The sequence below is a fragment of the Hemicordylus capensis genome, chromosome 1 (assembly GCF_027244095.1).
Source record: "Hemicordylus capensis ecotype Gifberg chromosome 1, rHemCap1.1.pri, whole genome shotgun sequence".
Lineage (NCBI taxonomy): Eukaryota > Metazoa > Chordata > Lepidosauria > Squamata > Cordylidae > Hemicordylus > Hemicordylus capensis.
In genome coordinates this window covers 197,815,084-197,827,552 of record NC_069657.1, presented here as the reverse complement: position 1 = coordinate 197,827,552, position 12,469 = coordinate 197,815,084, and the positions used below count along the sequence as shown (strand labels likewise).

The window sequence follows — 12,469 nt, the reverse complement described above, 5'->3', positions numbered from 1 at the left end:
CCATGTCATACTATTGGACTGTCTAGCTCAGTATTGTCTACACTGACGGGCAGTGGCTCTCCAAGGTCCGGTCCTACTGGAGATGCCAGGGATTGAACCTAGAGCCTTTTGCTGACTACGATGCCATAACAATGGCATAGGTTGTTGCAGCTGAAAAATTCCAACTTCCATTAAACTGCAAACCAGGGCGCTTTCCAGACTAGACCCTACAATGGGGTCAGGACGTATCTTGGAAGTGTGCTTCCACACTTCCTGCGTTGTGATACCGCAGTCCCTACGCAGACAGCAGGGTGCCATTCACATTTCCAATGCCTTGTTGCGAATTTAATCACTGCAATATAGAGCAAGGACACTGTATAACCAGTGTGAAAAAGTTGCTGTTTTTTCAGGTTGTTAGTTGCTGCGAGACTGCTCCCCCGGCTGTTTACGTTCCGAATGTGACTTGCTCAAATGGAGGCATTTTGCTGCTGATGAGCAGCTAGTCTGGAAAGCGCCCTGGTTATGGTTACAACAAAACAAGAAGATGACAGTGGTTTGAAGGAGATTTCCCTTCCCATGGCATAACACTTTTTTCTTCTTGATCCCACAGTTGCTCTCATCAATCAGATTTGGCAAGTTTAAAATAATACAAAAAAGTGATACAATGATACCAGGTATGAAAATAGCATGCATGTACAAATACTATGAATAGCAATTCCTATTTCAAACTGTCTTCAGCTCTCGGGGGTGGGGGGAGGTCTGTCTATCAGGAGCCATAGATAGCAAAGAAGAATTGCATGGTTGTGGTTTGTTTACTCCCCAGTTTGGAATAACTTCAGTGCGAAAACTGGGGCACATAGAATGCAAAGGTAATGTGCCTTAAGTGTACTGAGGGGAGAAAAAGTAGGGGTTTAATATTAATCAATCAGAGACTGGTTATTTGATAAATGTTCTGTATTTGTACCAGGTCATCTGAAATTTTATGGGTGCATTTCTTTGGGGGGTGGGTGTGTGTGTTTCCTTTCCTTAGCAGTATGGAGGCCTCTTTGCAATTTCAGCCAAACTTCTCATGCTTAGAAAATGGATTGAGAAAGATTATCAACACTATTGATACTATGGGCTTTTTAACCATTCAACTTACATAACAGCAGCTTATGCAAACCTTAATGCGTTTCACTACTTTGTCTTATATAAGGAGTGAACTGGGGACCTGCACATATGTCAAGATGGATATATCACAGCTGTGTTTGTCACAGACTCCTCCGCACTTTGCACCTCAGATGTTTGGTTTTTACTTTTAACTCTTCTCTTCCCATATGTGGTTCATTCCCAGACATACATGGTATTTGCAGTTCTACTACAGATAAGTATTAATTGCTCTGAAAGGGGGCAACGACAATGCCAGAATTGCTGAGAGTGATTTGGATAATCAATGTAAGTGAGGCAATTCTAAATCTCATTCACAGAGGAGCTCAGAAGTAATATTGGTTCCAATACCTGTATGCTCAAGATGATATCTAAAGCACATGAATCTCCTGCGAGCAGTGTCAGCTCGAGCAGCTGTGGCACCCTTGGCCAATTTTGCTCTGGCGCCCCCTGCCCCTCCCATTTTTATATCGTTTTTCTTTTTAATTAAAACCCATACATTCTCATATGTCTCTCTTGTTTACTTCTTTCAGTACATTTTATTAAAATATTAAGATCGTTTTAGTAACTTAAACTCACAAAAAACATTACTCATACATAGAAGTTAAACATGGGGCTATTCATTCAAGACAGCCGGCTCGTTGGACACGTGCGCGAAGCATCACATGCTGCCTGTGCTCAGTGGGCAGGCGCTATGGCCAGGCTGGACAGGGCAGTGGCTCAGGCTGCTCCTACTCACCACCAGTGTTCCCCATGTATCACAATTCCTTATTTTTTTTCATCAGTGAGCGGAATGAGTTTTGTTCTGGGCAGAAGTATCAAGGCAGTGTGTGCACATGTACATTATCATCTGCCACAGTAGAAACAATACAACACACACACTCCTACACACGCCAAAAGTGTGTACTGACTGTGGGGGGGCCAGGACCCAAGAGATGGTTTAGATCTGCCTGTTCTGTATGGGATTACACTCCCCCCGAAAGATCAGGTACGTAGCCTGGGAGTGCTCCTGGACCCAAAGCTCTCCCTGGTTTCTCAGGTTGAGGCGGTGGCCAGCAGCGCTTTTCATCAGCTTCAGTTGATATATCAGTGATGTCCATTTCTAGAGGTGAATGAACTTAAAACAGTGGTACATATGCTGGTAACCTCCAGGCTTGACTACTGTAATGCACTCTATGTGAGGCTGCCTTTGTATGTAGTCTGGAAACTACAGTTGGTACAGAATGCAGCAGCCAGACTGGTCTCTGGGACAACACGGAGAGACCACATAACCCCGGTTCTAAAAGAGCTGCACTGGCTGCCAATATGTTTCTGGGTGAAATACAAAGTTTATTATTACCTATAAAGCCTTTAATGGCTTGGCTATTTGAGAGAGCGTCTCCTTTCTCATAATCCCTGCCGCCTGTTCCGATCTTCTGGAGAGGTCCAGTTACGGTTGCCACCAGCTTGTCTGATGGCGACTCAGGACCGGGCTTTCTCTGTGGCTGCTCCAGGGCTTTGGAATATGTTCCCTGCTGAAATAAGAGCATCTCCTTCTCTGCTTGTTTTCAGAAAGAACCTCAAGACCCTCCTGTTCTCTCAGGCTTTTAATTAGAATTAATTTTAATAACCTTAAAAACTTGTTTTAATAATTTTATTCTATTGTTTTTATTGTCATGCATTTTAATTTGTGACTTTTAAATATTTCAAATTTTGTATACTGCCTAGAGATATACATATCAGGCGGTATAAAAATATGATAAATAAACAAATAAATAAAAGTGGAAGGACATCATAAACATCAATTTCTCTGAAGTAAAATGGTTAGAATGATCAGATACAAATCAGTTAGCATTTAATAGTTGTCAATGCTAGGGGACTACAGATAAAATACTTTGTGGGACTCAAGCACAGAGGTGCACCTAGATAATTTTGGAGCCTGGATCTAAAGGTCTTTGACACATACACATACCCCACCGCCCCGCAAATTAAGCATCATCATGCTCGGCCAGGCGACCACACTACCCAGGACAGACTAAAGCGGATTTGGGGGCCCTCTGGGGCTGTGGAGGTCCTAGACTTCAGCCCGGAAGTCCAGGAGTAAGAGTGCCTCTGCTCAAGCATTTGCTCATTACATATATATTCCCCCTTATTAATCTCCCCCTTATTGTCTAAGTTTTTAGGACACTCTGATGATTTTTATTTGAAGTTTTTAGTACTTAACCCAGATGAAAAAAATATTAATATAGTGGCCAGGTTTTGTTTTATAATCTGCAAAACTTGATCTGATCTTTAGCAATGCATTTCATAAGTAGTTTATATATTTTTCTCTTCTTTTAAAATTTTATTTACACAATGTATTGTTTGTATTCCTTGTATATTGGTCTACGACCGAAATAAAGTTCTGTTTTGTTCTGTTCTCTTGTATATATTCCATCCTTCTTTTAAGAGCAATGATTTAGCTTCGCAACAACCAGAAAAAGAGAGGCAAAAAACAGCAAGATCTAAAATCCAAACTCCTGAAACCTTGGGGTATTTTCACAGGTTAGGCTTACTATACGGGAAAGCAATTGACCATTTTACGTTAATTGTCTTGGAACCTTTTAGTAATGGGGAATGGCATTTTTGCAACCATTAATAGAATCTTAACAGCAAAGCAAAACAGCTCAATAGACTTGTGATTCAAAAATAAAAAAATGTCAAATAGCTCTTCTTATTTTTTCATTTGCAAATCCACTTTTCTAACAAGTTTTTTTTTTTGAGTCTCAAGGACTCTAATTCTTACAGTGCTAATTATTTTGGAGTATTGCCATTGGCTTCAGTCCTTCCAGTCCAGATTAAGAAAGCTTAGTGTTATAGCTGGAGAGCTGTATTTTAAAGGATTTTAAATTATGGTGTGCAGGGATTTAGTGTGGGCGTGTAGAAGAACATCAGAAACCATTTGAGTGTATGTCTCTGTGACTGGCAAACAGTACAACCATCGCTCCACTGCTTTTATGTAGTTCTCATTCCCCCCCCCTCTCTCCCTCTCTCTCTCCCCGCCTCCCCTGCAACCCCTTTAGTCAATAAGAATCACAGTATAGGATTGGGGTTCTAATTCCAAAAAGTTAAAAGTATATACAAATATTTAATGTACTGAGCCAACTACTTGTGCATAACAATCCATGGGATCCAGATCAGAACAGCTAATGGAACACTATTTATTGGTTCACCTTAAGTCTGCATTGTTTTAAATCAGCTTCTAAATTCTAGACCTTAGACCCAGTATGTGCTGCACACTGGATTTATTTCCCACATTCCTTCCCTCCCACCACTCTTAATAGAGTAAAACAACTCTTACTTTAAGGAAACTCCCAAGAGCTGGTCTGTGACCTCACCCTGCCCCTCAGATGCTGCCCTTTTCTTTTCCCTGCTGCTGCTGCTGCACAATATTAGCCCTCTGCTCTGTTTTTCCCCACCGAATGCACACTCACTGCAGCCTTTTCCTGCTGCCGCGTTAGCTCTCCCACTCTGACCGCAGCAAGAGCCTACAGGAAATTGCAACATGCGCACATGTATCCTGACGCCATTATCAAGGCGCATGTGTGCCTGCCACCATTTTCAGTAGCGGTCTTGCTCTTGCCGCAGCCAGAGAAGGAGAACTGGTTCATTCACTTTCACAAGAGTGCCGATTTTCCTGCTCTGGGAAGAGCCAGCGCAGCAGTGGGGGGGGGGGAGGTGGCAGTGGGGGCAAGGAAAAGACGTCACAGCAGCTGTTGCAGTGTGGGGCGGGCCTGCATGGCTGGTTGCATGCTAAAAATAGTTGCATGGGAGCTGGGGGTCTAGAGGCTGTGCACCTTAGATGGTACCCCTAAACCTCTGCACCCTTGGCCAGTGCCACTTTGGCCACCGCCCTAAGCCGACCCTGCCTGTGCGCCTTCACAAGCTTGAGACTTGATTGCTTGCAAATGCACTCCCTGTGCCTACATTTGAAGAATATTTAGAGGTAACAACACAGTATCATAAAGGAGGAACTGAGGAATCTCAAGTCCTATTGTATATCCTTTCAATCTCCACGCTTTTTTGATACTTGAACTAGACTTTTAAAATCTCTATATAGGTCCTCACTACTAGGGATGTGCGAACCGGTTCGGATCCGAACCGGGGCGGTTCAGATCCGACCCGAACCTGCCCTCAGGTTCGGGCTGCAGGTTCGAATTCAAACCGAACCAGGGGTGGTTCAATTCGGACTGGTTCGGACCGGTTCGGACACTCAAAAATTGGTAGGATGGTAGCTGGCACCCAGGGGTACCTGTCACCCAAACCCCAAAGCAATCGGACACTCATACGATTTTTTATGAATTTTTGAAAATTATTTTTATTTTTTTCTCATAGGATATAATGGGACTTGAACCAGGCCATTATTCCTTATTGTGGAGCACCCATGGGTGCCAACAACCATGCAATTGGTGAATTGTTAAAGTATTTTTGAATTCCTCATAGAGAATAATTAGGATTGCAGCAAATGTATAGCTTCACGTCGGGGGGAAAGGGGTGTTGTAGAGTGGAGTGTGGTGGCTGGTAGTTCCTAGGGTGGGCAAGGAAGCTATCAGAATTACTTGAAAGGAATTGGGCAAAGGGGTGATTTTTAAGTGATTTTTGAAGTTTACGCGTCTTTAAGGTTTTTCTCCATAAAGAAGCATGGAGGTGTCAGCAAATGTATAGCTTCACATTGGGGGCAAAGGGGTGGCCTAGAGCAGTGTGGGGTTGGTGGTAGTGCCAGGTAGGGGCAAGGAAGCTACCTGAATTTTTTCAAAGGATTTGGGCAGAGGGCTGATTTTTGGGGAATTGTTAAAGTTTACGCGTCTTTAAGGTTTTTTCTCATAAGAAGTTATAATGGAGCTTTCAGCAGCCCCATAAGTGCACTTGGGGGGTGCTGGGGTGGCCCAGAGCGAGTGGTGGTATAGTGCACATAGGGTGCCAACCACCCCCATGGGTTTCTAACCATGGGGTACAGGGTTCTGTTGTTTCTGAGGTATTGAGTGTGGATTCTATGATAGCATATTAGAGTGGATTCATGGTGTCTCATTGAAAATCTCATTTGCTATCATAAAATCCACACTCAATACCTCAGAAACAACAGAACCCTGTACCCCAATTCACCAATAATCAGAGGAGTGTCCAGTTGCCTTGGGATTTTTGGGTGGTAGGCACCCCTGTCTGTCTACCACCCACCCCGCTTTTGTGCCCCTAGGTGCTCCACAATAGGGGATATGGACTGGTTCGGGTCCCATTATACTCAATGAGAAAAATAATTAAAAATATTTCAAATATTCATAAAAAATCATAGGGGTGTCTGATTGCTTCAGGGTTTGCATGGTTGTTGGCACCCATGGGTGTTCCACAATAAGGAATAATGGCCTGGTTCGAGTCCCATTATATCCTATGAGAAAAAATAAAAATAATTTTCAAAAATTCATAACAAATCGTACAAGTGTCCGATTGTTTTGGGGTTTGGGTGACAGGAACCCCTGGGTTCCAGCTACCATCCTACCAATTTTTGGGTGTTCAAACCAGTCTGAACAGGTCCGAACCGGTTCGGATCCGAACTGAACCAGGGGGTGGTTCGGACAAAACCAAAACCGAACCACCCCCTCCTGGTTCGGACCCGGTTCGGATCCGAACCGAACCGGGCGAACCGGTTTTGTGCACATCCCTACTCACTACGATATATAGGGTCCACTGTCCTTGCTTTGAGACTTTGCTCATCTTTCTACAAGGAGATGAAAAATCCCATTTGGCAGGAGTCAGCGAAACGTAGAGCCAAAAAGCCTGTGTTGCCTGTTCTCCACCACATCTCCATCATTTGTGAAGCCATGCCCCAGAGCCAGCCCTGGGAATACCTGTTTGCCTGTACAGCCTTGTGTGACCTGGGGGTTACACATCTCCTCTCCTATGTTAATCCCTGATAACGGAGCACACAGGGCACCTTTTAAAGTGGTGGCACTCTTACATTTAGCTTGGGGAGATCAACTGCCCCTCTTTATCCCTACATAATGTCTCTCCAGTGGCTGTTGTTGGTGTCTCTCCTGTGTTTCTTTTTCGACTGTGAGTCTTTTTGGGACAGGGAACCATCTCCTCATTTTAGGAATTAGTTTATCAGAAACAAGTAATGTATTTTGGCACAACATTCTTAGGTATGTGGCTTCAGCACACAATTTTTGTTTTTAATTTTACCCTCTGCTTAAGTGATTAATTGAAAAGCACTGGAAGCTTTAACATTTTTTAAATATATGCATATGTTAGCTTTAAAAGAATTTTATTGGCAGCTATTTTGCTCTATGTGTTTTTCAAAATAATCCATGATGATTCCTTGGGGAGTGGTTACTTCACCTTCCCTAGTTTGTATCCCACCCAGGTCATGTTCATTTTATCTCTGGCAGAGGACCCAGAAGAAGTAGGATATTAAAGCCACACACATTCCCTCTTGTTTCTCTTCAGATCAATATCATTAAAGCTAAGAATAGAACCCTAATTACAGCCCCTGCAAAATAATCATCTTGATGCTGGATGAACGAATCCTCACTCACTGGATTACTTTGGGCCAGTCACTCTCTCTCATCCTAATCTACTTTACAGGGTTGGTGTGAAGCCAAAATGGGGGGAGGGCGTTGTACACTAACCCTGAGTTTCTCAGAAGAAAGTCAGGATAGACATTTAATGAATAAATACGTGATAAGGCCATTCTCATGACCAGCTCTACCCAGGCTGGTCATGGGTAGCCCCACCTGGGTAAAGCTGGTTGCGAGAAGCAACCAGCTTCTGAGGATTGGTCCTCAACCCGGTAGCCTGGGTTTTTTTGAGCTGCTGGCAGCCAAGTTGTCCATAGGAACCAGGTCCAAAGAAGGAGCGACCTGGCCTCAGGGATTCCTACAATGCTCCATTCATTGTAGGAGGCCAGGCATCCTTCCTGCAGCCTGTGCATTGGTGCACCGCTTACGGCAGTGCCAATTGTGCAGCAACGCATTTATGGATTCGGAAGTCATGTGAGAGGAAGTTAGGTTGTATCCTGCCTTCCCCCCAGCCCTCCCCAACCCCGGGTACGGTGGTCATGAGAACAATCTTAATAAATAAATATCAATAGCAAACCTGAAAAAGAGAAGGGGACTGAGGTTCCCTAAAGCAGATCTAAGTTAGATGTGTTGCTGCATGTGTTCATCAGTTTGGTTAGGATTCCAGTGCATAAACTCTCGGGTCATCTATGATCATGACGAAGAATATTCTTCATGCCAAATAATACTGAGCTGAACTCACAATTTAGAGGGCAGATCCTAAAACTGATGAGGGAAAGGATTGTGGCTTCTAAAGTGGGACTGCCAGTGTACAGCAGGCTCTTTGATATCCAAACATTCCTAACATTTAGCCCCTAGAATAGGAACATAGGAACACAGAAAGCTGCCACATACCAAGTCAGACCATGGGTCTATCTAGCTCAGTATTGTCTACACAAGACTGGCAGCAGCTTCTCCAAGATTGCAGGCAGGAATCTCTCTCAGCGAACTGGCCTCAGCCCTAACTCTCAGCCCTATCTTGGAATGTGGAACATTCTGCTCTTCCCAGAGTGGCTCCATCCCCTGAGGGGAATAATTTGCAGTGCTCACATGTGGTCTCACATTCATATGCAACCAGGGTGGACCCTGCTTAGCGAGGGGGACAATTCATGTTTGTTACCACAAGACCAGCTCTCCTCTCTGAAGAAAGGTTTTTTTCATCAGGAAAAGCTGGTTTGTGATCTGTCTGATCTCATTCACTGAGAACAATTTCCCTTTCCCACATTGTAATAGCTGGTCAAATGACTACTAGGAAAGACTTGGAAGATAGCTCACATGCACTTCTAAACATGTTTATTCAAAGGTCTAACTTCAGTGGGGCTTTGTTGTGTGAAAAGTCCTGAGAGATGGTAATTTGCCTAAAGTTGTGGCTGAGAAAAGGATCAAATCTGCTGTAATCCATTCGAATCTAGAGGTTTATTCCATACCGCCCACTAGGCATGTGCGAACAGGTTCAAATCCTGCTCAATTCTTGATGTTGAGCCTGTTTGATGACTCGATGTCATGCTGAACACCTCCCCCCCCCCGGTTCGGCTCAACATCAGATCGAACTCCACCCCCTGGCAATTCGGAAGGGGGATTCACGAATATTTTTAAAACTTTTTTTACTTACCCCCTCCAGGGGGCTTCTCCGAGGCTATGGGGAGCACGAAAACAAGTTCTAACTAAAATGGAACGTACTGTACTAACAATGACAATAACAACTGATGAGAAAGAATTAGATAGATAGATATATCTTAACAGAGTTTCATGAGGCTATCAAAGTGGGGGTGGGTGGGCGGGCAGTAGGAGTGTGCACAAAATTCCTCAAATGAGGCCGAACCAGGCTTGAAGTGGATCGGACCAGTTTGGTTTTGCCCACTTCGAACCCCCTCCAGTTCAGTTCAGCTCAGGAGGGTTCATGAATATATATTTTTAAAATTGTACTTACCCCCTCTGGGGAGCTCCGAGGCTGTGGGAAGGTCCACAGAGGTCCCCCCTCCCCTCGCCAGCCTTCCTAATGACAACAACCACCTGGTTCGGGCATTCTTTGGCCCTTTCCAGGCCTTCCCCACATCACGGTGGCCATTTTGGACTCTGTCGTGCATGTGCAACGGGCCCCTACATAGCTGCTGTGATGGGGGAAGGCCCGGAAAGGGCCAAAGAATGCCCAAACCAGGTGATTTCCATAATCTGTACTGATTAAGACATTTATTTATTTATTTTTTAAAAAGAAGGTTGCATCCTAGGTAATATCCATGGTTTGGTGCACTGAGTTTTCTTCCTGTATGGGCATGGCCATCAAAGTGCCACATTTTATGTTCACTCAGAAGTGCTTATTTTCACACAGGATAAGGGTGGGTCAGGACGTACCATATTGTAAATAAGTTACGCAAAACAGCTAGCACATGCAGTAAAGGCTAAAAAGATGTGTCAAAAAGCTCAGCCTTTCTAAGGAAGTAGCACAGACAGAAAGGATGTGGCGGACATGAACAAGAAAAGAACACATTTCTTTCTTACAGAGCAGTTTATTCTCATATGAATGAGATGTGCTAAATGCATTGCTTCTCATGATCTGTCATCAGACTATTAATTTTAACAATATTGATTCTTTAGGATGAAGTTAATGAAACATAGCATCATAGCATCATCCACATAGCCAAGAAGGGGATCAGATGATATAATAAATTTCAAGCTATGCACCTTAACGTATCTTTCCTAAACTGCCTGACAAATTACAGGAGGAAAAAATTATTTGTGTTAACTATACCACATGGTTGTTGTTATTATGGGGACAACTGAAGTTTCAGACTCAGTGTTTTCACCAAAAAAAGTTAATCAACTTTACAGTGTTGAAATCCACTCTCCTCTCCTCAATAAGTAAACAAAAAGGAATAATAATAATAATAACAACAACAACAACAATAATAATAACTATTATTATTATTATTATTATTATTATTATTATTATTATTATTATTATGTGTAAACAAGAAATAATGTGTAAACAAGAAATAATAATAATAATAATAGACATCACCAAGACCTGGCAATGGCTTAAGAATGGCAACTTGAAGAAAGAAACAGAGGGTTTAATACTGACTGCACAAGAACAGGCACTAAGAACAAATGCAATAAGAGCAAAAGTCGAAAAATCCACCACAAACAGCAAGTGCCACCTTTGTAAAGAAGCAGATGAAACCGTGGACCACCTAATCAGCTGTTGTAAAAAGATCACACAGACTGACTACAAACAAAGGCATGACAAAGTAGCAGGGATGATACACTGGAACATCTGCAAAAGTTACAAGCTACCTGTAGCCAAAAATTGGTGAGACCATAAAATTGAAAAAGTTGTTGAAAATGAAGATGTAAAAATATTATGGGACTTCCGACTACAAACAGACAAACATCTGCCACACAAATACCTGTACACCAGATATAACTGTAGTCGAGAAGAAAGAAAAACAAGTCAAAATAATCGATATAGCAATACCAGGGGATAGCAGAATAGAAGAAAAAGAAATAGAAAAAATCACCAAATACAAAGATCTACAAATTGAAATTGAAAGGTGGCAGAAAAAGACCCAAATAAAGACCCATAAGTGCTAAATAATCCCAGTGGTCATTGGCGCCCTGGGTGTAGTTCCAAAAGACCTTGAAGAGCACCTCAACACCATAGGGGCCACAGAAATCACCATCAGCCAATTACAAAAAGCAGCTTTACTGGCAACAGCCTATATACTGCGACGATATCTATAACAACAGCAACAACATTGACAATAAAATTCTGGCATCCCAGGTCCTTGTGAAGGACTCGATGTCTGGATAAAACAAACCAGTCAATAATACCTGTCTGACTGTGTAAAATAATAATAAATAATAATAATTTACCTTGTTGCAGTTTTTAGAGATTGAGCAGAGACTACTACTAGACTCCTTGTCAGGCATCCCTATAAGGAAACAGGAAAAATATGAGCATATAATACTTCCTGAGGATGAACATTTGCTATTCAAGTTGGAGGATCTTTTATAATCACACCATGGATAGACCTACATAAGGATCACTGTTTTGCCCATAGTGCAAAGACTGAAGGTTGAGCATGTTGGGGTTTTTTTTACTTTAAGCATGGGGTTTTACTTTAAGCTTGTGGTTTTTTTAGCAGTTGGATTTGGCCCCCCTGCAGCACAGCAGCGGGAGGTGAGGAAGGGACTTACCCACCCTCCACCAGAGCCTGCATCCAGATTGGGCGTCCCTGCGGATGCTGTTTAGCAAGGAATAAAAGTTCCCATTGGTTCCACTGTGAACATTCTTCCTTGGCAAGTGGCAGGTGTTGGGACCCCCTATATACTTAATGTAACATCTAACTTGACCTTAAGTACACTATCCCCACTGGGGAATCTATATGGGGCAGCAGCGATATAGGAAAGGTGCTGAAAGGCATCTCCTGAGCAGGAGATGGCAATGGTAAACCCCTCCTGTATTCTATCAAAGACAACCACAGGGCTCTGTGGTCGCCAGGAGCCGACACCAACTCGATGGCACACTTTAGCTTTACCTTTACTCTTCCAGACCATTAAATAGAAACCTAGGCTGACATTCCGACTAATGAAGCACTTGCATAATGAGCAAACTTGCGCTAGTGCAAGTAGGTTGCATATTTGTGCTCAAAGACCTCAAGGATTTGCACAACTGCACCAAAGTTCCGTTTAAAACAAATACAATACAATACAGTACAACGGATATCAATGAGACATGCCACAGCTGTACATACTGTTGCACAAGCACAAGCATG

General features: G+C 43.0%; 1 protein-coding gene across 6 annotated transcripts in view; it reads right to left on the bottom strand.

The window, feature by feature from the left end:
* RAPGEF4 (Rap guanine nucleotide exchange factor 4) overlaps positions 1-12,469 on the bottom strand; it is a 247,792-nt gene that overhangs the window by 91,841 nt on the left and 143,482 nt on the right. For all 6 annotated transcript variants that reach the window (XR_008310598.1, XM_053266590.1, XM_053266585.1 and 3 more), the window contains one exon: positions 11,568-11,626. Coding sequence is in view for 5 of the 6 variants with exons in the window: in XM_053266590.1 (XP_053122565.1) it covers positions 11,568-11,626 (59 nt within the window). In the remaining variant the exon portion in view is untranslated. The remainder of the gene's footprint in view (positions 1-11,567; positions 11,627-12,469) is intronic.